Source organism: Gouania willdenowi, chromosome 2 (genome assembly GCF_900634775.1).
Source record: "Gouania willdenowi chromosome 2, fGouWil2.1, whole genome shotgun sequence".
In the NCBI taxonomy this organism is placed as follows: Eukaryota; Metazoa; Chordata; class Actinopteri; order Blenniiformes; family Gobiesocidae; genus Gouania; species Gouania willdenowi.
In genome coordinates this window covers 9656789-9684513 of record NC_041045.1, presented here as the reverse complement: position 1 = coordinate 9684513, position 27725 = coordinate 9656789, and the positions used below count along the sequence as shown (strand labels likewise).

The window sequence follows — 27725 nt, the reverse complement described above, 5'->3', positions numbered from 1 at the left end:
CAGGAACAATTACACGTTTCTTTGTTGTTGAAAGTTATTTTTTAGCGAGATTTTATGTTCAAGTACTTAACCCATGTGATCCCTCCTATGGAGAGGTGAAAGTAACAGATTACAAGTACTCGCGTTACTGTAATTGAGTTGTTTTTGTGCGTACGTGTACTTTTTTGTGTATTTTTCTAAATCAGTAATCTTACTTGTACTTACGTACGTTTTAAAATAAGTAATTTGTTACAAAACAGCATTGAATGCTTGTTATTTTCTCACTTTTATAGTTTGTAAATGTCTCTATACTTTGGCCTGATCTTTTTTTTTAAATTCAATTAATTGGTGTTATTTTATTTAAAAAAAACAATTGCACATTTTGACAAACCTTTTATCTTATACAGATGCCTTTGTGGAAAATATATTAACATCCAATTGTGCAAGACTTGGTCTCTTCCTTTTTAAGTTTCTACATGAGATGTTCGCTGTATGCAGTGTATTACCAAAAATAAACATGGGGGTGGTAAAAGTAACACAAAAATAACCACAAAAACACACAAAATAAGAGAAAAATATACTGAATAACAAAAAGAAAAGACAAACAACAACCAAATATGATACCAAAACACACAAAATGACACAAATAACACACAAAATGATGATAGAAATGATCTTGATTAAAACATTGGTCCCACATCAGACGTCAGTGACCGTAAATGATAAAAACGATAGTATTTATTGCCTCCTGAATAGATTCATTTCTGTTTCATTCCACTTATTTACAAAATGAGATTCTTTAAACTGTCCATTATCACCCATTCATTCCATCATGATGCTGTATAGTTGTGTTTTTTCCACAAATAAGGGGGGTGCTTGTATTCAAAAGTAAGAAAAAGGGGGTTCTAGAGCCCAAAAAGTTAGAGAAACACTGGCCTAATTAACTCCACTTTTAGAAGATGGTAAATGATTATCTATGACATTCTTGGAAACACCTAAACTTGCGATAATCTCCACTTTCTTGGTCCAAACAGTGACGGAGCAATGATGCGTGCGAGCCAATAACAGAAAATGTTTGCTTTACGGAGTTCATCGACCGCTGGGGCCGCAGGACACTTACCTCCAAACAAACTATCCCGGCCCTGTACGGTCAATACCTGCACGTGAATTACTGCCAAGGAACACACAGCCAGTGACCCCAGTGACAAACCACCACAGCCTTCCCAGTATAGGAGCAAAACCTCCCCAAGCAGAGACTGGAGACAACAGCCAGGTGGGTTCCTGCGGTGAAAACACACTCACTGTGGATTTTCTGATTTCATCGGTTCTGCTTGGGTGAGCCAACATGCCGTCTGGGTCAGTGAAACTGCAGAGCATCAAGAAGCTGGGCCAAGAAAACCACAGTTATGAAGGGTCTGGAGAAGGTAATGCTTGGGTTCCTCATGGTCTCCATCAGGGTTGGGGTCAATTATAATTATAATCCTGTTTGACTTGAATTGTAATTGTAAAAATCTGTTCCTGTCATAATTGTAAATAAATTTAGATAATTGTCTTTGTAATTGTCATGAAAACTCAATAAAAAATCGTCAATTATAATTTAACGCTAAACTGAAGAATAATGTTACAGTTCTATGTACAATTAAACCTATGTCGATAACAATTATTAAAATATGTTTCATATCAAGCTTTCCTACATTTTACCATTTAAAAAAATACGATTGAGGGGTATAATGAGTGAAAAAATGATCAGATTCCCACGTCAAAAACCGTAATTCTTATATTTTCATTGATTATTTAGCCTAATAAGGAAACCAATAGATAACAAATAAATTAGATGAAAGATTATTGTTTTTAGTGTATTTTACAGCTGATTTATGACCCATTATCATCAAAGATGCTAACAGGAAGCTAACACAGAGGAAGGTGAACTTTTATTCGGTAATTTATTTCAGGCTCAGTAATTATGATTAATTGTAATTTAACTTTGATAATTGAGAACATTATTGTAATTGATTTTCTAGGGATAAAAAGTGTCAGTCGCAGTAATCATAACTTAATTGTAATTGAACATGGGTAATTGAAAATGTAATTATGACTGAAAAATGTAAATAACCCCAACACTGGTTAACATCAATACACTGTGACACATATTATCTTGTGAAAGAGCTGATTGTTCTTCTTTTCCGTTGTCTTGCAGAACCTGTTGGCTCCTACATGTAAGTGAAGTCCTTTGATATAGAGCCTAGGTTTCCAACGTGGGGTACGGGTATCCCCAGCGGTAAGCAAGTGATCATAGGGGGTACATGAATAAATAATAAAAATGAGTAACTAGAATATAAATATACCAGCAGTCGGGAGCCTCCGTGCATTGTCACAAATTATACATTAGCTGATGAAAGTGTAACCATGGTGACAGAGAAACAATCTCATCAAAAAAAAAAGCACAAATATGACAAGAGCTACATTGATTTAAAGATTTACATTCCTTACAGATTATTAGGATTATTTTTTAATTATTACTAATTATTTATCAACAGGATAGAGACAAATTTTACTGTTAGGCTACTATGTATGCTATGTATGTACAGTATACTATGGTTCCCAACCTTTTTTGGGTCGTGACTCACATTTTCTAGAATTAGCTTTTGATAATGTTTGTTGTTGCCAGGATTAATGCACAAAGTGACAATATGCATTTTATTTAAACTACATTTATATTTCAGAAAGTGAAAGTTGTATGTGTGGTGTTATAATTTGAAAACGAATAATAATTAAAACATTTAAAAAATATATATTTTGAATCAGTATTTTTTATTATTACCATAAATTACTAGACATTTCAGGGGACCGCATTTGAATTCCAGGCCACACCACATGGGGTCACGACCTCAAGGTTGAAAAAAGCTGTGATACATTACGTTTTTTACGTTTGCAGATGTAGGGGGTACATGGCTTCAGGGTAAATGTTTGAAGGGGTACGGGACTGTGGAAAGTTTGGGAAATTCTGATATGGAGTGAAATGGACGAGGCATATCCAACATGGTCTTTACCTGTGGAGATTATTAAATGTATTATTATTAAATGTATTATTATTCCTGTATCATATTATATTATCACTTGCAGTCTATCAACCATAGATATTAGCGTGGAATGGGATTACTGGTTATAAAGTTGGGTTATTCCACCCAAAGTCTCAGAATTTAATTATGTCATTCCATTTTTCTATCATCCATCCTAAAAACGACTAATTCTGTTTAAGGTAAAGATAAAATATTAAACACGACATCTCCTACAATCCTGTTAACCCAGAGACTTTAGAGGAAAACATGCAAATCCATCCACAAAAGTCACTTCCTTCCAGAAATAGGAGCTAAAAAGAACACCTCTCACCCACTGAGCAGCCAACAGTCAAAATAACACATCATATTGATATAGTATATTGTTTTAAATAGTGCTGTTTTCACTGTACATCTGTATATATTATATTAAATCGTGAAAAAAAAAATGTATATTATTGGTAATAATAAATGATGGACAATGACTCGACCTCCATGTCCTATTTATGATAGTGTGTTAACATTTCAATACATAAATTCTTAGAATCTGTCAAATTTCTCCCAAAAACAAACAATTTGACATGAAACACTGAGCGCACGAAGCAATGTGACTGATAGTGTAAAATACTTTGCAAACACTTTGGTTGTAATTATAATAATATTTAACTCATGTCTAATAGAGTAGATATTTTAAAAGGACAATGAATGAATGAAATCATGAATGTTTGTTTTCCACGTAGGTCGATGACTACCACCAAACATGGTGAAAAGTGAGTAACACACAACAGTAGATTGACAAGCATGTTATTGGAATCATAATTATATTCAATGATGTATCGAGCAAATGTTATTTTTATTTTTAACCAATGCCTGCATTTGTTGTCTTAGTTAAATTGGTTGATATTAAGTAAATTTTTCTATCGTACATCTGAATTTGAAGCTTTAATCAAACAAAAAGCCTCTTTCTCTGTTAAATTGATTAATCGATGGAATAATCGATATATTATTCGATTACAAAAACATTTGATCACTGCCTTTAAAAAAAAAACAAAAACTGTCACCTTCTGATGAACATTGAATAAATGGGGGATGATTGAAAAATAAATTAAAGTCAACAAGATGCTGTGACCATTGTGACTAAAATAATGGTCCCCAACTACTGCTTAGTAGGGCTGCACAATTAATCTAATTTGAATTGTGATCACCATTTTGGTTGTCACAATTCGATTTTTTTTGTATAATTCTTGTTTAAAACTTAATTTTGCACTGTAAACTATTCACATTGTTTAACATGATAAATAATTGTGATTATAATCGCGATTAATATATTTATCAAAAAATAATCAGAATTATAATTTTGGCCATATTTGTGCAGCCCTAATGCTTCATGGTACTCCAAGTTACATCACAGAATTTTATTTTTCAACAGGAAGTATGCTCCTGGCAACTTCCTGTCATGCCATGTCTAAAAACTGGACAAATCTGAGAAGCAAATAAGCCAACTAAGACTTTACCACAACCCTACTTCTGGTTGGACGTTTCGAGCCTTCTATATCTGTGTCTTCTAGTCTAATAAGAGCTATGATCACAGGAGTTAGAACCAATTGCTATCAAATTCTTACAATCTGAAAAGAAATAGAACAAAAATGAAGTTCCTTTTCTTATTTTAAATGCATTTTTTTAACTTTTTTGAAGGCCTCTAAGAGCTTTAAGATCTTGTGTGTACGTTTTGTGCAAAATTGTGTCTAAATGTAGCCCAACTTTGAATTTTGTTTCAAACAGAGCCCAAGAAAAAGAAGAACAACCAGCGATTAGAGTTGGCTTCTTTCAGCTGGTAAAATTACCGCCAGTATTTGTTTAAATATGAAGACCTTCCCAGCACTCAGAACTTGTTCCTTTTCCTTCAGTTTCGTTTTGCCACGTGCAAAGACAAGCTGATGATGGTGGTGGGTGGCATATGCGCGGTGCTGCATGGCTCAGCCCAACCCCTTATGTTGCTGGTGTTCGGTCTGCTCACCGACACCTTCATCGACTATGACATCGAGCTCAATGAGCTCAGCGATGACCACAAAGAGTGTGTGAACAACACCATCCAGTGGAAAAGGAACTACACTGATGCCTTGGCCTCGACGAACCAGACAGGCTGGGGACTCATCAACAATTCAACGTGGGAGATGCTCACACCACTGAAGCCAAGGTCATGTGGGTAAGTGGGTTGTTAGAAATGCATGAGGAAGGCTTTTTTCCAACATCAAATGTGATGTCAGGTGTGCTTTTAACAGGTCTTACATGTTTGCTTGACTATGTGTGTGGCTTTGAAGCTTTTGAATGATTTATTTGCTGCATTTATGCTGATTTTCAGGATTCTCAACATCGAGTATGAAATGACCCTATTTGCTTTCTACTATGTTGGAATCGGACTCGGGGTTTTCTTGTTGGGATACTTGCAAGTAAGCCTTCAAATAACCTTATCCTGCCGCTTAAAGGTTTCGCTTTACGCTGAAAACAATAAAAGACGAGTTAGACAAAATATCAGTCTAGGGCAGTGATTCCCAAACAAAAAATGATCGGGAAATGGTCCTCGTTCCTTCTATTTTTCGTCTATTTTTTTTTTTTTTTGACAATTTCACCACAAACTTGCAGTACTATTGCTCAATAACATACTATGTTTTCTTGTAATTTTTTTTAAACAAGATTATTTTATGTCATAGAGGCCATTTAATCACTCTTCTGACAATAGTTGACACCAATGAGCTACAAAGGACACTGTATTTACCTACTATTGAAGTAATCACATAAAAGTTGTAGTTTAACTAAATTCCACTGAAAGCCCACTGTTCCACAAATGAAAAAGCATATTCAATTATTGAGATGGTACTTGTGATATGAAGAGGGGGTACAAATGATTTGACAAAAATGCAAAGCGCATACACGGGACAAAAAAGATTGGGAACCACTGGTCTAGGGTTTACCACAAAGAACTAGGAGTTCAGGAGATCCGTCTTTACGTTCAACTATTAGCCAACTTCTCTTTTAAATCCCACAGATCTCCTTTTGGGTGACTGCAGCTGCCAAGCAGATTCAACTCATCAGGAGAATGTACTTCAGCAAAGTGATGAGGATGGAGATCGGCTGGTTCGACTGCACCTCTGTAGGGGAGCTCAACACACGCATGTCAGAGTAAGTGGGACCCCGTTTCTGGACTTTTGGAGTACTTCTGTGGGTATGTCTGTATCACAGTGGTTTGTATCTGCTTCACAGTGACATAAACAAGATCAATGACGCCATCGCAGACCAGGTTTCTATATTTGTGCAACGCTTCACCACCTTCGTGTGTGGTTTCTGCATTGGGTTTGTGAAAGGATGGAAATTAACGCTAGTCATCGTCGCAGCAAGTCCGCTGATTGGTATTGGAGCAGGTTTGATGGCTTGGGTGAGATTACAAGTTATCCTGACTTTTTTTTTCAACACTTCCTGTGAAATGCTTGGAAAAACCGCTTGGTAGTTTATTTACTTTCAGACTTAATTGCTTAACTTTTCATCTTAACTTCTGAACAAAAAAGCCAGTTTGTATTACCTTGATTTCTTGTCTTACCAATTTGATTTTCTACTTGAATTGTAAAGTTGCCTTGACCACTCTAAAAATAGTTTTTCTCCATTGCTTTTCAATTTTTTTTTGACTTTGCATGTGAAACGCTCCCATATTAACTGAATTTAAACACTGTTTGGTTGACTTGGCATTGGTATTATAACTTTAAAACCCTTTACTATAATTTGCTACTTTGGTTTCTTGAATCTTTACTTATTGACACAAGTTACCTTTGACTTAATCTGAATCTCCATTGACTTGATAACCTTTTCCTACATGAATTTCTGTACCTTCCGTTTCTTGATTTAACTTAATTACGTCATGTTAACGTAATGTGAAGTTGCGTCTAAACAATTTGACATTACTTTTGCTGACTTGAGTAATACTTGCTTCGTTGACAAAATTCATGTATATTAATACAACACTTCCAGACTCAAGTCATCTTTCTGATAGCAACAAGTAATCTGGAAATTCCAGCTTGACTTGACTTGCTAGGTTAACCACAAACATGATTGGCTTTACTAGATTTATTTACATTTTAAAGGGACATCTACTTTCCTCACCATTTCTTTTGTATCTCTCCTTATTTATACTAGTTCGTTGCCAAATTGACAGGCATGGAATTGCAGGCATATGCTAAAGCTGGGGCCGTGGCCGATGAGGTCCTCTCCTCCATCCGGACTGTAGCAGCTTTCGGAGGAGAGCAAAAGGAAGTGCAAAGGTAACTTGTTTGATATTAAAGGATTTTCTGCATATCATATAAGGTAAAATGAAATCTATAACGCACATGTGAAACTCAAAGCTCAGGGGCCAAATCTAGCCCTTTAGAGCATGCAAGGTAAAGTAAAAATGTTCAACTAATTCAGTTGGAGATATCTCAATCCCTCAAAATACACAAATTCAATGAAACTTCACAACATTTGCCAGCACTCACAGTATTGCCATGCTTATATCACATGATAGCAGTCATTTTTCATCTCAAATTATTCGCAAACTCCCAATTTGTCCACAGTTTTGCAATTTTCCACAAACCATTCCACAAAATTTTTCCAAATTAAATAAAAAATTGGTCACAAAATCAAGGAAACTTAATCAACTATCCTGTCAGGACTGAGATCTGTCACTCATTGCTTGGATTTAGTCGCTGTCTTACATTTATCGTGTATACATTGAAGTGTAAACTAGCGGAAATTAATGTTGAAATGTCTAATTTTCCTGACTATAATATACAGCCCACTTGAGTTCAAACTAGTTGGTTTTTGGTCCCTGAACTAAAAAGAGTTTGACACCCCTGTCCTAAATCTATTTGTGGGATTAGCCTTGCCCTATCTAACACTTACACTTCCTCTAAAAGGTATGATCAGAATTTGGTCTCTGCCCAGCGCTGGGGCATCAGGAAAGGTCTGATCATGGGATTTTTTACTGGGTATATGTGGCTCATCATCTTCCTGTGCTATGGTTTGGCCTTCTGGTACGGCTCCTCACTTGTGGTGGACACTAAAGAGTACACACCTGGGACACTGCTGCAGGTATTATGCTAAGGTTTAGAGTTGTGGTAGAACGCACAATCCAAGAAAACAAGTCTATACTATAAACGTCTGATTCTTCTTTTGTTCTTTTTCTAGGTTTTCTTTGGGGTTTTGATTGCAGCCATGAATTTGGGGCAAGCTTCTCCGTGCTTGGAGGCATTTGCATCTGGTCGTGGAGCTGCTACCATTATCTTTGAGACAATTGACAGAGTGAGAAAGTTTATCAATCATTCTTAAAAGATTAAACATGAATATGCATTGGAATTATCAGCTGTCTGTTGAAGGGAGTCATATCTAATGTTTCCCTACCAGGACCCAGAGATCGATTGTTTATCTGAAGCTGGTTATAAGCTTGATCGAGTCAAAGGAGATATTGAGTTTCACAACGTGACCTTCCACTACCCATCAAGACCTGAAGTTAAGGTATGGACTATGATTTAGATTACTTAGCCATTTGATAGTGATGTCTATTTTAATGTCTTGTGCACAGATATTGGATCAACTCAGTGTTCTGGTGAAGTCAGGGGAAACCACTGCCTTTGTGGGACCGAGTGGAGCAGGAAAGAGCACTGCAGTCCAACTTATTCAGCGCTTTTATGACCCTAGAGAAGGCATGGTAGGCATGAAGTGATATAAAAAGCACTACTTAACCATCTACTGTAAGTAAGAAACCTGGACATTTAAATTCTTATGGTTTAGAATTATCTATGCTACGCTGTAAAAAAAAAAAAAAAAAAAAGCTGCAGAGCTTGATTGGGTCAGTCTGCAAACACTAAAAACACCACATGGGACTTTTGAGCTTGAGCGGAGACATCAAGAGTCCCATTAGTCTGTATCATACACTGCACAGTAAAAAATAAAGACAAAGAAGGGCCGTCTACACCACGGGTGTCAAACTCATCTTCCTTCAGGGGCCATAAAAAGGACAATCTTATCTTAAAGGGGACATACTGTATCATGCTAAATCCACTTTTTTAGCCCTTAAATGCATTTTGTTGTATATTTAGAGTGCTTAGAAGTACAGAAAAAATCAAATTAGTCTCTTCAGGTGCTCCGTAGATATCTTTATATTCTGTTTTGCTCATATTTTTCAATCTGTTTCGATTTTTCTATTCTCTATTACGTTTTTTGAACTATTACATCACAGTATTTGCAGCGGAACTGCCAAATTAGTACATCAACTCCAGGTCCAACACTTCGAGCAATCCGCCATTTTTGTTTCTCGCTTTTATTTTGTAGTCCAAGCTCAAGGATGCCGAAGTTACGAGAGGATAAGTCAAAATGTTCGGTTGTTGGATGTCGTAACCCACACGCTTCATTACACCGTCTCCCAGCATCAGAACCTTTTCAAAGTGCCTGGTTGAGTTTTATTTTTCACGGAAATGTACCCACATCTGTGGGTAAGGTCATTTTTGTGTGCGCAAAGCACTTCAAGGATGACTGCTTCATCAACCTCCACCAGTATAAAGAAGGATTTGCCGAAAGACTTTGTCTGATTGAGGGTTCAATTCCTTCTATCTTTGGAGACGACAAACAGAGCACTTCGGTAAGCTGTAAATAACGCTACAAAGTGTGATGATAAGACGTCCCTGTCATTGTTTTGTTAGCATTAGCAGTTGCACCGTCTTCAGACTTCATATGTTAGCGTTGTGTACTCGTTTTAGATCCTTGATGATATGGCCTACGTGATTTAATTTAAGTCTAAAGTTTTCATTAGTCATTTCATTTTGCCGTTTTTGTGTTTGAAAAGACTATTAAAATGCATTTCGTGACGTTAGCTTGGCGCTAGCGTTAGCTCGGTGCTTGTGTTAGCTCACTTGTTAGGGTTCTGCAGGGTCATCATCTTCATTTTCATCTCGCTCCGCCGGGTCCGACTCTGGCTCGAACATGTAAGGCTGGATGGACAAGTCTTCCGTTGTTGACATTTTGTAAATAACCTCTGAATAAAAAGTTTATGCGCCGCTACATAGCCGTATCTCTTCTATCAAACTACAAAAATGGCCGAGCAGGGTGGAGTTGAACCGAGTGTCACCTGAAGAGGGGGCGGGGTATGGAGTGTCTCATTTGCATTTAAAGAGACCGCACCAAAACGAGTTGCTCTCAGAAGCACATCAGAAAAGGGGGAGAAAAGGGGCCTGTGGAGCTATAATAATGAGGAATTCAAACCCAAGCATTGCAGTTCCGCTTTATATAGACCATAACTGTATGATTTATATGTAAAAAGGAAGGATTTAAAACCATGATATGTCCCCTTTAAGTGGGCCAAACCCTTAAAATAAGGATCTATAACTAAAAATAACTCTACATTTATGTTTTAGTTTCAGTGTATAGAAGTATTGATACATTATAATCAGATTTCAATGTATTCAGCTATTCTTTTACAACACAAATTAGAAAAAAACCATACAACTTTAATAAAATAACTCAATTTTAACAATATTATGCCTCAGCTTATTTAGACATGCACATTAAAATTGATCGACCACAGATAATTTGCTCTTGATTTCTATAACCAGGCAAGAAAAGTGAATTAAGTTTATTATTATGAACTAATTCTTATTTACAACAAAATCAGACTGGTAGGTAATTTTAATGCTTCTAATACAGGAACATGTTGGTGATTATAATAAATTAGGGACGATTAAACATAGAATTAAATAGGAAAACATAAACTATACACAAGGGTGGATATGTATGTTAAGGGGTTTAACAGAAATTGTAGCACTACTCTATGTGTGCAGAAACATAAAGCTAAAAGGGCTAATAAAACTAAAACAGCCAAAACAACGAGAACGAATGGCAAAAACACCAAGTTACTTGATACGCAGACATAAAAATAAAAACATCAAAGCTCAAGAGAATAAATCCAAGACCTACACGCTGCACGGTTAAAGGGCAGATGTTCTCACTGAATGTCCTGCAAAGATTAATTCTGTGCAGGACTTTAACAAAAGGTTTTAAGCGACAAATCCTAGGACTGAAGCTTTCCTCAACACACTGTCTCTTTAACCTCATTCTTTTCAGGCTTTTACAGTTTTAAAAATAATCATCCCCTCAGGGTGATAGAAGTGCGTGATAATCTTATTGAGCTTAGGCTTTTAACGGCCTCATTTTTTCCCTCACATTTTCTGGGACAAAAGCTGTGCATCGTTCTTTTTTTTGCTTTTAATGAAATAAATTGCAAGTAATCCTGCAATAAATGTTACCCATAAGACCGGCAACTTTATCCTTTGAAGGGGGGGAGGAGAAAAATAGAGGGAAAAAAGAGGAGAAAAAAAGTATTGTCCATCAACTTGATCAAATCACCTCTGTCCTTCATTTTAGGTGACTCTGGATGGTCATGACATCAGAGGACTCAACATCCAATGGCTGCGCTCACTGATTGGCATCGTGGAGCAGGAACCTGTCTTGTTCGCCACCACCATTGCTGAAAACATCCGCTATGGGCGTCCGGGGGTCTCGATGGAGGACATCATTACCTCAGCTAAGGAGGCCAATGCATACAACTTCATTATGGATCTGCCTCAGGTAAAATGACGGGGGTGGGGGTGGGGGTGGGGGGGGGGTAAGAGATTCAAACAAGCATGAGGAAACACTGACAGTTTCCCCTGATGATTGAAAAATTCAACAGAAGTTTGACACATTGGTGGGGGAGGGTGGAGGACAGATGAGTGGCGGGCAGAAGCAGAGGATCGCCATCGCTCGTGCATTGGTCAGAAACCCTCGGATTCTGCTGCTGGACATGGCAACCTCTGCTCTCGACAATGAAAGTGAGGCTGTGGTGCAGGAAGCGTTGGATAAAGTACGATATTGTCCTTTACAACACTCAAGCTTCACATATATCTGATGTCGAAGCCCAGTTCAGTTCTAAACTTTCTCACAGGTTCGCATGGGGCGCACCACCATCTCTATTGCCCACCGTTTGTCCACCATCAAGAACGCAGATGTAATTGTTGGCTTTGAGCATGGCCGGGCTGCGGAGAGAGGAAAACACGCAGAACTGTTGGAGAGGAAGGGTGTCTACTTCACTCTAGTCACTCTACAAAGCCAAGGAGACAAAGCTCTCAATGAGAAGGCCCGGCAAAGTAGGTCCCAGGGTGTGCAATGTTTCATCCAACTTAAGCAACCTTCCATTATCACTTGAAATGAAACCACAAGCTGAAGAAGAGTAATTAAATGTTTCTAAAGTCCAGTTAATTATCCTTTCTTGAATTTCTTCCATTAGTGGCCGACCAAGGAGACGCAGAACCAGGGAAGCTAAATCTATCCAGAGCGGGTAGTTATCGTGCCAGTCTAAGGTATTACACCCACACATTTCCCATCACCTCCTGCAATTCACCAGCTGGTCATTTGTCAATAAATGATGTGTTTATTGACAGTCCGTGCATCTAAACAACAATATTAAAGCCTTCCCTTCCACATGCAATTGACTTGTGGTAGAAGCAAGCACTTTAATTTATATAATTGTCCTTCCACTGTTACCTTGAAGCATGCTTGAAGCATTCAGAATCAGCTCAAGTGAAATGAAACAACAATAGTGCAGAACCAAGGCATATATATCAGCACTGTGACAACTGACCACTTTACAAGATGCCAGCAACACTGTTGAGAAGCTGGTACAGAAATCCGCCCAATATTCTAATGCTTTTGCAGAGCTTCTATTCGGCAGCGCTCCCGATCCCAGCTGTCCAACCTGATTCCTGATTCCTCCGCTTCCATAGCTGGAGAGCTCAGCCCCAGGGCCTATTCTGTGTCTCAAGCAGACAAGTCTAAAGTATGTAATTTCAACCGTGGGAAGTACAAGTTTATTTATTTATCCTCAGAATGCAAACAATTTGACTGGAAATGCTTGCACATTTGTGTGTTTCCTGTGATCAGAAGGACCTCTCAGACGAGGAGGAGGAAGAATCCGTGGAGCCCGCTCCAGTAGCCAGGATTCTTAAGTACAATGCACCCGAGTGGCCCTACATGGTATTTGGGTCCCTAGGTGCAGCGATAAATGGGGGCGTGAATCCAGTTTATTCTCTGCTGTTCAGTCAAATTCTGGCGGTGAGGTTTGACTCCATTTTAAACAAACTGACAAACAAAAAACAAGTCCATCTAGATTGTATATATTTAGTTGGTGTTGCCAGATAAAGTAGAAGATTCAGAGTGAAGAAGTGTTTAAATGCCTGTTAAAAATCATTACCGAATAAACATAAGTTCCCCTATTACATTTCGGCGGGTGCCCAATCAGGCATCACTATTTCACTTGTCTCTCCTGCATATCAGCAAATCCAAGTCTACGTAACATTGGAAAGCAGGAAAGCTAAAACGTCAAAAGCTATGCAAAATAAGAAATAACATATTGAACCAGGCCTGAAAAAGTTCAAGTTGTGTGAAGTGAAATTTAAAATAGCAGTTTTTTATTGGAGCTTGCATTCCTAGAATGCTACTAGCTAGCTTAGAGCAAAACAGCAAAGCTAGTTTAAGAAACTAGAATGTTTATGTGCACAGAAACATGCAACTTAGTTTGTTTGTATCAACAGGGTTTGCTCCACCGTTCATATAATCCAAGTACTTTAGCTACTCTCTGTATTAGCACGCTCCATGTGAACCAACATGTGCTAAAAAACAGAAGAAACAATCAGAACAAGCACAAATTCCAAAGCGAAATGTGTTAAAAAAGTAACCCAAGTATTCTAGATTTATACTACCTATGCAATAAATTACTGCTTGACCTAATCAAAACAATTACATTGTCAGCAACATAAACTTTGCGCAAGGTAGCAAAAAAACAGATGTTTCAGTAGAAAGTGAGGAATGCCCTCATCCATGATGACCCACTTTATTTGCAGACTGATGAGCTGACAACTGTTCAAATGTGATTGTATGATGGAATTACAGGATTGCTTCTCTAACAGCTATGGGATTATTTTTTTAAAGCTTTCACTTTAACTAACTTCTATCATTAAAGATATAGGACCCAGTCAGACTAATTTAAAAACATGTTCTCGCAATAAATGTGTCACAAATTGCTTTTAACCATCTTTGTGTTACTTTGCTCCAAGCTCATTTATCAAGGTCAAACTAATCCTAGCTTATGGTTTTATTCAGTTACTGCAAAGCTGTGTTTCCGGACTTGACTATTCTTCAATAATTTTTGCATAGACTTTCTCTGTGACTGAAGCTGCTGCTCAGAGACGGGAGATTGATAGTATCTGCCTGTTTTTCGTCATGATCGGGGTCATCTCCTTCTTTACTCAGATGCTGCAGGTAGAGTCACGCTGAGTTCTCATCTTATTCATGATCAAGTTCTAAAGAAAGTCCCAGAATTACCACCTTGTAAAGGTAAAGCAAACATCCCTGCGATGCTCTATGTCCAGGGCTATGCTTTCTCCAAGTCTGGAGAGCTGCTGACCCGCAGGTTACGGAGGCTGGGGTTCAAAGCCATGCTGGGACAGGAGGTTGGCTGGTTTGATGACCACAGAAACAGTCCCGGGGCTCTGACCACACGCCTGGCCACTGATGCTTCACAAGTACAGGGGGTGAGCTACAACAAAATAGCTCCACGAGAAAGCATGAATACCAAATACCATGATGTACTAATACCTTTCTACTCAGGCTACGGGTTCTCAGATCGGCATGATCGTCAACTCCCTGACCAACATCGGCGTGGCTGTCATCATGTCTTTTTACTTCAGTTGGAAGCTGACAATGCTCATCTTGTGCTTTCTGCCCTTCATCGCGCTGTCGGGGGGCTTCCAGGCCAAGATGCTCACAGGTTTTGCCAAACAGGACAAGCAAGCCATGGAATCAGCAGGACGGGTCAGATACAGTAAAACCTTTTTGCCACTTTTGTTTCAAGCACAACAATGATGCTTTTAATGAGAAGTTAAAGCTTCATTTCAGTGATCACCATTAACTCTCAGGCGAGGGAGACATCAGCAACTGACAGCTGATTCCAAACTCTTTAAACACTGCTTTTTTTAAGCTTTTTATCTACTTTAAAAGTATGGCTTCACAGCATCAGAGCTACACTCACATCTGGTTACATTAGTGACTGTAATTAGGCATTAAAAACTGTCAAGCTCTTCCCTACTACTCATGCTTGAAATACAGAGGAGTAAAGAACAGTGAATAAAATTCAATGTGAGAATCAGGCAAAAAATAATCATAAACTTGTGCTTAACCCGACTTACCTAAGCCTTCATTTGCTAGGTTTCCATTACAGATTTTCGAAAAATAAAAGCTATATCTCTAAATGTCGACAAAGTATAATTGCGCTTTGAATGTGTTTCCATTGAAGGCTGTTTTATAGCCTCGTAGCTCACGTGAAATCTCATCCCACGAGACTTCGCTGCAGAAAGACGGACGATCAAAATCTCCTTATAACTCTCTGCATTAATTTGTTGTTTCATGTCTAATGTAGCACTAATAATTTTAAACTATAATGCTAGTAATCCCGTCCTGTGACCATGTACATCACGTTCTGTGACGTATATATTTACGGAAAAAGTATTTTCATAGCGCTTTTGCGAAACACATTTCAATATTGAAATGCCTGAAATTCCTCCTCATGAAAGCGTAAAACCTTATTAGCGATATCTGAGTGTTTTTACCAAATCCAGGTGTTTCCATTACCAGTTTTGACTGAGCTATTTCAATTTTGCACATTTCCAAGGGTAATGGAAATGCTCAATGCGTCTTGTATGTCTTGGGTCTGCAGATCTCAGGCGAGGCCCTGAACAACATCCGCACGATTGCCGGCTTGGGGAAGGAGAAGGTCTTCGTAGACATGTACGACGCCCAGCTCGACGCTCCATATCAGGCGGCCCTAAAGAAAGCCAACGTTTATGGCGCCTGCTATGGCTTCTCCCAATGTGTAATTTTCCTGACCAACTCGGCCTCCTACAGGTTCGGAGGATACTTGGTACGACAAGAGGGGCTCCATTTCAGTCTGGTGTTTAGGTAAGGCAAAACCTGCTTTTTCCTTACGCTTCCACATTTTCTTTGTGAAACTGTTCAATTTCTGTTAGATGTCTTTAAATTTGGTTGATGGGATGTTATGACAGTGATCAGAAGATTATTTTCAAGATAGCAAACATTCTCATTAAAGGGTTAGCGTATCTGTTTCTGATCTCTTAGATAAACCTAGCAGCTGTCTACCTTATCTGTAATTACTCTACTCTTGTATTTATCCCCCGCTCCCATTTCACACTGCTCTACTCGGTCACTTTGTCCTTACTATTGTAAAATTAAACAACAAATATAACAAGTATGAGATCTTAATCTAACAGTTTTGAAGATAATCTCAAAGTCTCGAGTTAAAATATGAAAAAATTAAAATGTTTCTTTCTAATCCAAGAAATTATCTTGTCTCCAAAATGTTCATGGACATTCTTTAAATGTTGGATTAAAGTCAAAATATCAAGACAAAAAAGAGCTAAAAATATCAGAATGATAAATGAAGAATGAATGTACATAAATACAAAACTTTGAACGGTTCCGACGAAAAAAAGTTAAGTCAAACTAAACTGTCAAGATCAAAGTTGGAACATTGAGGGTAGGGTTAAATGTTGAGGATCAATCCATAAAACTAATAGTAAAGTCAAGAATTTAAAGAATTTAAGACAAGTTGTTCACATATCTCAAAGAAATCAAACAAGCTGAAGATTGGAGCTTTGAAGACATAAGTAATCTTACACTACAAACAAGAAAGAAATCCACAGTAGCTTTATTACCATAGCGATGTGCTGTGTCATTTAAATTCATCCAATCTTTTTCAGCAAATGCCTTGAAGGAATATCTATATACTTGCCTGGTGCTTGTGCTGACTCATGATTCATAAAAATGACATTGCAGTTGCGATTATATTAGTACTATAATATATATTAGTAAATATCTATCCATCTATTGTATGTAACAATATATGATTGATTTACCTCAGCCATACAATAAAGTAGAATTAAATCAAAGTTAGTTCCATAACTTGGCTGTATAGTAGCGCCCCCTACATGAGGAAACAGTACCGCCTGCCGAACTTTGTGCCTTTTCAAGGTCGTTTTTACGATTGATCAGCGCAACTTAACAAGTTGCACACAAATTATATACAACAGTATATATAATTTTATTATGTAATGGCACAGTTTGTAAGAGATTATGCAATTCAAGGGTGACGACAAATGTCATCCTTGGTTTCTTTTCTTACCACGATAAGAGGTGAAGCTCTGCTTGTTTCTAATAGATACGTTGTATCACCAAGGCAACATCTCTGGCATAGGTAGAGGAAAATGTCCTCAAAGGAAAAGCTGAATTCATTGGAGGTCGCTCAGTTTGACACCAGAATACATTATCCTCAGGAGGAGGAAAAAAAGCCAAACTGTCACATTTAGCTGTCATGTCAGATGAATGTAAACTGTCAGCTATGGAGAGGAGTCAGCAAGTTTTTCCCTGTTTTCGGCAGGGTCATCTCAGCCATCGTCACCAGTGGCACGGCTTTGGGCAGAGCTTCCTCCTACACCCCTGATTATGCCAAGGCCAAGATATCGGCCGCCCGTTTCTTTCAGCTGCTGGACCGCGTGCCTCAGATCAGCGTCTACAGCGACAAAGGAGATAAATGGGTACGAGGCAGGAAGGTGTCGAGTGATAGCCTGACAAATAACACACAGCTGCGAATAAAAGATTTGCTCCGACTGGGTGATTCAGTGACAGATTCAGCAGAATATACAGGTGAAAGTCATTGCCAGCGATGCTCAAGGTGGTTTTCTGAATACGATATGAACCAAAAAGTGAATGCGGTACATTTATTCTTGTAGAAAATAGAATATAAAAATGAAAAACGTGACTAATGAAAAAACCTTCCTAAGACAATATTGCATATCTTTTCACTCTGCCATTCCCAATGAGTACAGGTCCACTGGTGACATACTTTAGATTATTTTACCATCAAAATACTAATGTTATTAGTATTTTTTATAAAACAGCATGGCAGTTACCTGCATTCACAATTAAATACTGACTATTTCTGTGTTACAGTTCCGTCTGAAATATGGAAATGGGACTATAACTGACCAAGACTCTTGCAGAAGCTGCCCACAAAACATCCCAATTGAACTATTTCTCTGCTTTTCAGGAGAACTTCCAGGGGAACCTTGAGTTTATTGACTGTAAGTTCACTTACCCAACCAGGCCAGACATTCAGGTTCTGAATGGGCTGAACGTGTCAGTGAAGCCTGGTCAGACACTAGCCTTTGTGGGCAGCAGCGGCTGTGGGAAGAGTACCAGCATCCAGCTGCTGGAGCGGTTCTATGACCCGGATCATGGCCGAGTGGTAAGCAAGACGCATACTGTAGCTAAGCAAACGAGTGTAGCAACTACAGCTGAGTAAAAAAAATATTAAATCGATCTTCTATCGATGTCATTGAAATTTTCAAAAATTGATTCATGTGTGCTGAAATCGATTTAAAAAATAAAATAAAAATCTAACCCCAGTACTCTTGCGCTATAGTCTGGCGTTAGCAAAGTCGACTACTACCTGCTCAACGCGAGAGTGCATTCAATTCAGTGCAAACATGGCAGATATCAGCGATATATTGCAATATTTCACTGCGTGATTATTGTATCAATCCAAAAAAATGTCCAAATCAATCATTTTTTTTCATGTTTTTTAACGCAAAAAAAACACCATTAAATTGCACTAACATATGCATAGCACATAAACACCCAGTTACTGTGTGTCAGTGAATGCACCATTAGACTTTATTAAACTACCTCACTCCTCAATTCATTTTAGCAGGAAGTTGATTGCACTTTATTTTCATAAAACAGACACTTTGATAGATGTATGTGGTTACTTTAAAAAAAAAAAAAAAAAAAATTAAGAACTCAACAGAATCAGAATCTGTTAAGTTTGACTGATAAACATACCACTTGTTTTTGATATTTGTACATGAATTACAGTTAGTTACCATTTACTTGTTCTCACAAGTTTAAAATGAAGTGAAATAAATTGTATTTCATCACATTTTCTATTTGTAAAGGAGAAATAAAGTGTTTCATGTTGAAACCTTAACATTTCCTTTAATATTATATGATCTCATTTATTCAGACAATGGTTTTTCAGGAAATTTACTTTGATCTCCTGACATGTTTTGACTGTCAACTGCCAGTCTTCTTCAGAGGGGTCTGCTGATCGCTTTGATGTGAAAAAAAGTAACCTGAATAAATTAAACTTTAACATATTATTCAAAGAGACAAAAAAAAAAACTTGCTGGAGTTACTATGTATACGTCAAGAAAACATCAAAGCGATTAGGAAGACTGGCAGTTGACAGTCAAAACATGTCAGGAGATCAAAGTAAATTTCCTGAAAAACAGTTTTCTGAATAAATGAAACCTTAACATTAAAATATTAAACAAAAATAAGTCACAAAGAACTTGCTGGAATTATTTCCTACCTTTTTAAGTTACTGCTAGCCTTCAGTTTGTTCTTCCCCTTGGTTCTTAATTATTATAATAGCCTATAGCCTACATCTTAATAATTGATCTGAGTTAACTTTATTATTACAATAAGCCATTTACTTGCCAAAAACTTAGCTTAGTTATTTGAAGGACTTCAGCTTTTGCTAAGCTAGCTAGCATCTCTGATTAAACTTTAGGTTTTGTAGGTTTTTGTAATTTAATTACAACTAACCTGTTTTTTTTTTTTTTAAAGATTAGCTTAAAATTTTACATAATCTAAGTAATTGCTCAAGTTTATTTTCTATAATACCATCTCAAACATTTCTACGTTTACCGACGTGTTGCTTGATATTTTTGTTTTTCACTTTTGCCTGAAAAGATATTATGAATTTAGTTACTCTGCCAACGTGCAACATCGTTATAATTTCTTCTCCGGTATTAAAAAAAAAAGGTCAAGTTTTTGCAATTACCATAATTATAATAATGGGTTTTGTATGTGGTGCAATTATAGTTGTTTATGGCATGCATAAGGAGACATTAATGATCCTTGTTGAAGGTGAAAACAGAATTTTGATTACTCCCTACACTTGCAGTCATAGTGTGGGGTTTATCACTCCCAGAAAATACTGCAGACTTTTTTTTTTTTTTTAACCACACACAAAGTATCTCGCTATATGACAGCAAGCAAACATTATATTGTCGCAGCTGATGCTGACCTTTCAAAAATGTCAAATATCTCGTTTCAAAATGATTAAGTTGGATGTAAAAACGGCTCTGAGGCTTAGTTATTCCATGAGCGTTTGCTGTTAAAGTGGAACCTGTAATTTATGGGAGTCAAAAAGAATAGTCACTGGACATTCAGCGCATGCAGTGATGGAGGTATTTCACGTCACTTTAATCCATCAATCAGTCAGCTGTTTCTGCTGACTCTGGGCTGTGTTCTATCAAAAGGGCACACTCTGTTGGACGTTGGCCTGCCTCCGTGCCAGTAAAACGTTCCTGCCAGGATTCAAATGCCTCTAATTGAGTTGGAAGTGGTTTGGAAGCCTCTCCTGCTGATTCTCTGTCAGACATTCAAAATAGACACGTATACCTCTGCATAATTAGGACAGGGATTACACCAGACACAGTAGAATGATAGCACCACTCTGATTATAATACTGCATACGACTAATAGCAAAATCGATTGCTCCCTACAGCTGATTGATGGCCACCTCTCCTCGAATGTCAACGTGCCCTTCCTGCGTTCCAAGATCGGCATCGTGTCCCAGGAGCCAATCCTGTTCGACTGTAGCATTGCTGAGAATATCAAGTACGGGGACAACTCGCGGGAAATCGGCATGAACGAGGTCATCTCCGCTGCTAAGAAGGCCCAGCTCCACGACTTCGTCATGTCACTCCCCGAGGTGAGATTCATGTGGGTTGTTTGTGGCAGTGGCTCAAAAGCGAAGGAAGGCGGATGTGATAAAGTCACAGCACATGTTCACGGGGCAGGGAGGCGGTCAGCTAACAGAAAGAGACAGCAGGAAGCTGGTAAACAAGTGCACACATGATAGGAATGAATAGTCCCACAACACCATGTGACCAAAAAAGTAACAATGAGGTGAGTTGGCTGGTAAATATTAACAAGTTTAGTCAGAATTACACATATGTGCGGAACATGATCAAACACAAACTCCTATGAATCAATTTTCTGGCTCAACATTAAAAAAAATGGAATAATCATTCCACTTATTTACAAATAGAGATTCTTTCAAATGTGTGTTATCACTCGTTCATTCCATATTTATGCTCTATAGTTGTTTTTAAATAGTTTTCTTCAAGCAAAATGTTGTAGTCGGACAAAGGGGCTACTTGAGCCAAAAAAGTTTGAGAACCACTGCTTTAGACCATCTAATCTGGCCCACAGGAGAAAGTTAAAAAGACAGAAAAAACTAATTATTGTCTAAATTACCAAATAATTCAGTTTTAGATATGAATAAAACTCCACAATATTTGGAGGATCACAATTTTCTTATGCTTTTACCACATGACTGTAGTCATTTAAAATCCCAAACTGTTGCTTTTTCTCACCCATCTTCATTTGTTCCCCAAAAACATAGTATTTGAGGTTTAGCCTGTGAAAAGTCACTTTCTGAGGAACTCAAAACAAACAGGTTGATTTGCGTCCTACTTATGCATATTCATGAGTGGGCGTGTCTATAAACGGGACAATGACTTCCTCCTCCCCGCACGGTGACGTAGGGCCAGAGGACGCCCCGCCCTCCTCCCACCCACTCCGTGGCCGAGCTCATGCGTGGGGGTGGGGCGTTCACCTGTACATACATAGACTGTAGAAAATACATACATAGCACTGTGCGATGGGCGCGTCTGTTTACATGTCAATCGCGGCAGAGAGCTTCCTGGAGGCGCGGCTTCTCCAGCTCAGTATCGCGTCAAATTTGTCATCAAAGTGGGAACACGTCATGAAATTGTAGCGAGGTGTTTGGCCTCACCCTGCAGTAAGAAAGGAGCAAATCACCCTCTAACTAACGATTGAGGAAATCAATAAAAAAACACTTTGGGCATGTGTATGAAGCCCTAATAGCACTTTATGTTTAAAGCACAGAAAAGTCCATTTAGCATAACATGGGCCCTTTAAGCTCAAACTACTTCATATTCAGCCCTTGAACTGAAAAGAGTTGGATACCCCGATCTAGACTTTTAGTTAAGTTGATCCAATTTAATCTTAATGGTCCAAAAAATCCTTAAATTAGTTTTTATAACTTATTTAGGCGACTGTAATTTCCATGATCATGGAAAACAGATGGAAATCATGGTAATAGGACATTTCATAAAATGTATCTAAACAAAATCAAGCTGAAATGGCAATATTACGCATTTCCGCCATAATTTTTTCTGTAAAACATGGTTTAATGTGAAGCAAATCATTTGGATTAACTTGAAAAAAAGTAAATCACCAACTAAACAGCCTATAAACATATGGGTCCATGTAAATATTAACACGTTTAGGCCAATATTTACTCATCGTTGTGATTTCAGTGCAAGGATTAATTCTTGTATTCAAAATTTCCAGATGAAAACCGTTGCATCGTGATTCGTAATTGATTGTGTAAACCTTAACAACGATTACTCATTCTGCGTATGCCATCAGTAAAATAACTCAACGATGAATATTTTGTTGGGGACATTTCATAGAGAAAAACAGACTTTTTTTTTCTTTACAGTGCTGAGTTTTTGTATTGGTACCCACAGGAAAGTCTACTTCAATGTTTGATTGCTCCTATTGCTGTGAAGCTTGTTGCCATGGATACATACAAAGCGTTTGTGGTAGATATTCAAGTGCGATAACTTGTTGTATAACAGTGAATGTTTAAATCTCAGCTGATGAATCCTGGGCTAAATGTACCACCCACCACACACAGAAAAACCTGACTTAGCCGATGCTACGACGCTATAAAAAAAGACATCAAAGTACTGCCACCTTCCAAAATTTACTGTCAACAGAAAATGTCAGGTGAAAGAAACAGTGAGCAGTGAAAGTGAAAGTAGAAAAGCAAAGTGAAACCTTAGAAGGACTTCAAAAATACCCAGTAGAAGAATGTCAGCACATACAGTTCCTCTCTGCAGTGGGAACACACAAATAGACTTTCTCCACAGAATGACCTTTTATTGTTCTCAAGTGAGCAATGACGTGCTATTGCCTTCATCATGGAACGCATCTTATGAAAAGATCAACTTTCTGTTTAGACCACTTGATTAAGTTAAATGCAATATTAATGAAAGTTATACTATTTAGTTTGAGGTTCAAAGATTTAAGCTGAAGTTTGAACAAGAAAACACTCGTTTTAAGGAACCAGAAGAAATCAGACATTTAAAAAAAAAAATGCTGTTTACCAACCAATGCTTACATGAATTAGCTGAGGTGCTAACTGCTATACTTAAATGAATCAGTTAAGATACATTTCCTGGTATTTTATAGCTCCTTCACCTTGTTTACTTTATCAAGTCAAGGGCTAATCTTTGGCTAGTTTTATCTAAATCAGTGTTTCTCAAATGGGGGTATGCGCACCCCTAGGGATACGCGATGGCACTACAGGGGGTACTTGAGAGGGAGAGAGAGGGGAAAAAAATTAACAAATGAAAGCATTAAAATATGGGGTTTTAAATTGATAATCATACTAAATATTACCAGCAACTCACAAAACGACAACAAAAACACAGAAAATAAGACAAAAATATACTGATTAATAAAAAGAACAAACAACATTACACAAAATGACACCAAAAACACACACTCTGAGAGAAAAATACATACTATTACCAGCAACACACAAAAACGACAACAAAGACACACAAAATGGGAGAAAAACACACAAGATCACGACAAAATACACAAAAATAACAGAGAAACAACCAAACAACACCAAAAAAACACACACACACAGAGAATAATTTAAATAATACCAACACACAAAAACGACAATAAAAACACACACTAAATAAGAGAAAAATATACTGAATGATAATAAAGGTACAGGCAAACAACAACAAAATACACAAAATAACATCAAAAACACAACATAACACACAAAATGATCTTGATTAGAACAAGGGTCAGTCTTGGTGATGGCGATGACCATAAATAAATCTATTCACGAGGCACTAAATACTGTTTCATTCCACTTATTTCCAAAATGAGATTCTTTAAAATGTGTGTTATCGCTCATTCATTCCATCATTATTCTCTATCGTTGTTTTTTTTAGATTCAGAAATAAGAGAAAGGGGGTGCATGAACAAAAAAAGTTTGAGAACCCCCTGATCTAAATTACACAATTAGCTTTAGCACGTTTAGCTTAAAGGCTAAAGCTCTTCGGTTATATTAAAAATCTTATTAGCCATTCCCAAAAAGTTTTGTCTTTTGCCATTTTTCTTTCTTTCTTAAACAGTAGTTTTAAATTTGTTTGTGTACCATGTACATTTTAAATGGTAAACTGGTGTTTTCCTTCAACAGGCGTACAACACCAACGTGGGAGCCCAGGGCTCCCAGCTTTCTCGGGGTCAGAAACAACGGATTGCAATTGCAAGAGCAATAATCCGTGACCCAAAGATCCTGCTTCTGGACGAGGCCACCTCGGCTCTGGACACAGAGAGCGAGAAGGTACACGACTACCATTTCACAGCTGGGTGATTTATAACCTTCTGGACATTAGGAGAGTTATTTATTAATATGACCACTAATATTATTATCTATCAATACTGTAGCTTCAGTTTTGTGTGTGAAGACGTCCAACAAAAAAAGATCCCTGAACCACAACAAGGTTATTATAGACATATTATAAAAACAAACAAATGGAAGTAAACAAAAAAATGTTTTTGTTTTAAAAACCAATAGCTATCTGAAATTGTATTGTGTGTTTACAAAACAAACTGGAACAAACCTAAATTATAGTAACAACGTTCTTCCAAACCCTAACGCAATTTACAAAAAAAAACCTCAAACTAACAACAACTAGCAATTCTGCTCTAAAAATTAGTAGAAACTAACTAAATTTAAAAAGAAAAAGTCAAAATATACTCCAAAACTGTAATAATATTGAACCACACTGAGTATCTAGATGGCCTCCACAGCGCGCTGAAGCACTGGAACATACTAATGTCTGCAATCAGCGGATGATTGTGAAATTACTGTAATTGTGCCGCTTGTGCGTTTGCCCAGGAGTGGAACAACTGATGATGGCAGCTGCCTGTGGCGCGTGCCAGTCTAACAACATTCCCTCAAACTTCGGTTTTTTTTTCCCCTCAGACGGTCCAGGACGCTTTGGACAAAGCCCGAAAAGGACGGACGTGCATCGTCATCGCACATCGTCTCTCAACCATCCAGAACTCTAACATCATCGCCGTCATGTCCAGGGGCATCATGATCGAGAAAGGGACGCACGAGCAGCTCATGGCCCTGAATGGAGCTTATTACAAGCTGGTCACTACAGGAGCACCAATCAGCTAGTGCTGTTAGCATTCAGCGGGCCCTTCTCTTTAACCAGTGGTTCCCAAACTGGGGTATGGGTACCCCCAGGGGTTAGCAAATGGTCATAAGGGCTACATAAATAAAAAATAAAAATGGGGAATCACAATATACTGTAAATCAACCAGCAGTCAGGAGCCTCCATGCATTGACACAAATTACACATTAGTAACCATGGTGACAGAGAAATAACCTCATTAAAAAAGCACAAATATGACAAGAGCGACATTGCTTTACCGATTTACATTCCTTAGAGATGATTAAACTTTTTTTTTGTATTATTATTATTATTATTCATCATTCCTCAACAGGGTAGGTACAATTCAGAAACTAATTTTACTGTAGGGCGACATTGTACGTGACAGTACATCAACGGTTTCCCAACCTTTTTTTTGGGTCGTGACCTCATTTTAATATTAATGTCACACATTTTTGGCATCTTTAGAGACATTTTTTTTAATTTCTAGAATTAGCTTTTGATAATGTTTGTTGTTGCCAGGATGAGTGCACAACGTGACAAGATGCATTTCATTTTTACTAGAGTTATATTTAAGAAAGTGAAAGTATAGAATACAGATATTTAAGATTGTTCTGTGTGTGTGTGGTGTTATAATTTGAAAAAGATACAATTTTAATCAGTATTTTTTTCATTATTATAAATTACTAGACATTTCAGGGGACCTCATTTGAATTCCAGGCCACCCCACATGGGGTCACGACCCCAAGGTTGAAAAACACTGTATTACGTCACTATGTTTTTTAAGTTTGCAGGAGTAGGTGGTAATATGGCTTCAGGTTTTTTTTTTTTTGAAACTTAAAAAAAGTTGCTTACAACTGTAAACTGTGTTTACAAGTATGAACATCAACACTTATATACTGTATGTGTGTATAAACCCTTTAATCAAGCTATTCCATTAAAAATATCCAAATACATGCTTATTTAAATGATGTTAAATATACTTTGGGGTGAATGCATTGTGTTACATAACACCATTATTTCAAAATCTACAGAATCTACAAGCCAAACATATTTCTTAATGCATTTGTGTTCAGAATATTCAAAGAGTGCACAGCAAATCAAAGGTTTTCAGTTCAGGAATAGAAGGATTCATTATGTTTATATATTTACTGTGAAGTATGTGTACATGTGAAATTAATACAAATAAAATTGTTTGCATAACAATTAAAAGGGAGCCTGGCCCTTTGTGTAGAGCACGGATGGGTTTATTTGGGATTTACAGACAAAAAATCTTTTCAGTCAATACATATAAAAAATGGTGGTACAAATTCAATTTCTGATTATTTCAGGAATAATGTTGTGAAATGATACTTTATAGTAAGTTTTGTAAAATTGTTGTGTTTTACTAATTTGAAAGTCAGTCAAAAGCTATAAATGTATTTGTTATTATATCAAAATGTTTGAATTTTCACTGTAAACCTTTAAAATGTGATGGAAATAATCCATATCTTGTTAAGTTATTGTGAATCTGAGCTCTTTTCTGTATTGTTTTGAAAGGCAATAAGGTTTTTTTTGGCAAATTGACCAGCTTATACAAAGTTATAGAAAATATTAAAGCCTCAAAATGCCGCAAAATCAGGTATTTTAAGCCGCAACAATCACAGAAATTGGCCGCAAAATCCTGGAGGGCCTGATTACTTTACACGTCAACGCAAATATTTGTAGTCAACATATTAATTATGCTACTAGTCATTTTTGCATCATTGTATATGTCACACACATTGTGGTATATATTTAATTTAGTTTTTACTTTGTTGTTCTTCTTGTTGTGTACACTAGTTAAAATCACTACTCCTCTGTTATGTGAACAAATCAGGCTGAAATGCGGTAGCTATAATCTATGGACGTGTACACATTGACGCTCTGAGCCCGATTTTTGATTTGGGGCCCAGGGGGAGCCCAAGGGGCCCCAAAAGAAAGAAAAAACTAAAGTTGATTTATGGTTTATTTGCCAGTCAAATATTATGACGGTTAGTGGTACCAAATCATTGGCACATACCAATATATGAATGGGGCCTATTACCCCGTATGTGTCACGGGGGCGCCAGGGGGACCCCAGGGGCCCCATTTTTTAAATGATTACTCC

General features: G+C 37.5%; 1 protein-coding gene across 1 annotated transcript; it reads left to right on the top strand.

Annotated features, from left to right (window-relative positions):
• Positions 1 to 1324: 1324 nt before the first annotated feature.
• Positions 1325 to 25787, top strand: abcb11b (ATP-binding cassette, sub-family B (MDR/TAP), member 11b). Its single transcript, XM_028472072.1, has 28 exons — positions 1325 to 1403; positions 2177 to 2195; positions 3776 to 3805; positions 4818 to 4869; positions 4943 to 5241; positions 5398 to 5485; positions 6082 to 6215; positions 6297 to 6468; positions 7221 to 7345; positions 7979 to 8153; positions 8250 to 8363; positions 8466 to 8576; positions 8644 to 8769; positions 11478 to 11681; positions 11785 to 11955; positions 12037 to 12238; positions 12379 to 12451; positions 12807 to 12927; positions 13032 to 13202; positions 14304 to 14408; positions 14519 to 14680; positions 14757 to 14960; positions 15862 to 16103; positions 17599 to 17755; positions 18268 to 18465; positions 20794 to 21000; positions 24610 to 24756; positions 25402 to 25787. Exons 1-28 carry the CDS (start codon positions 1325 to 1327, stop codon positions 25600 to 25602), a joined length of 4089 nt encoding a protein of 1362 aa, XP_028327873.1. The 3' UTR covers positions 25603 to 25787.
• Positions 25788 to 27725: the final 1938 nt, after the last annotated feature.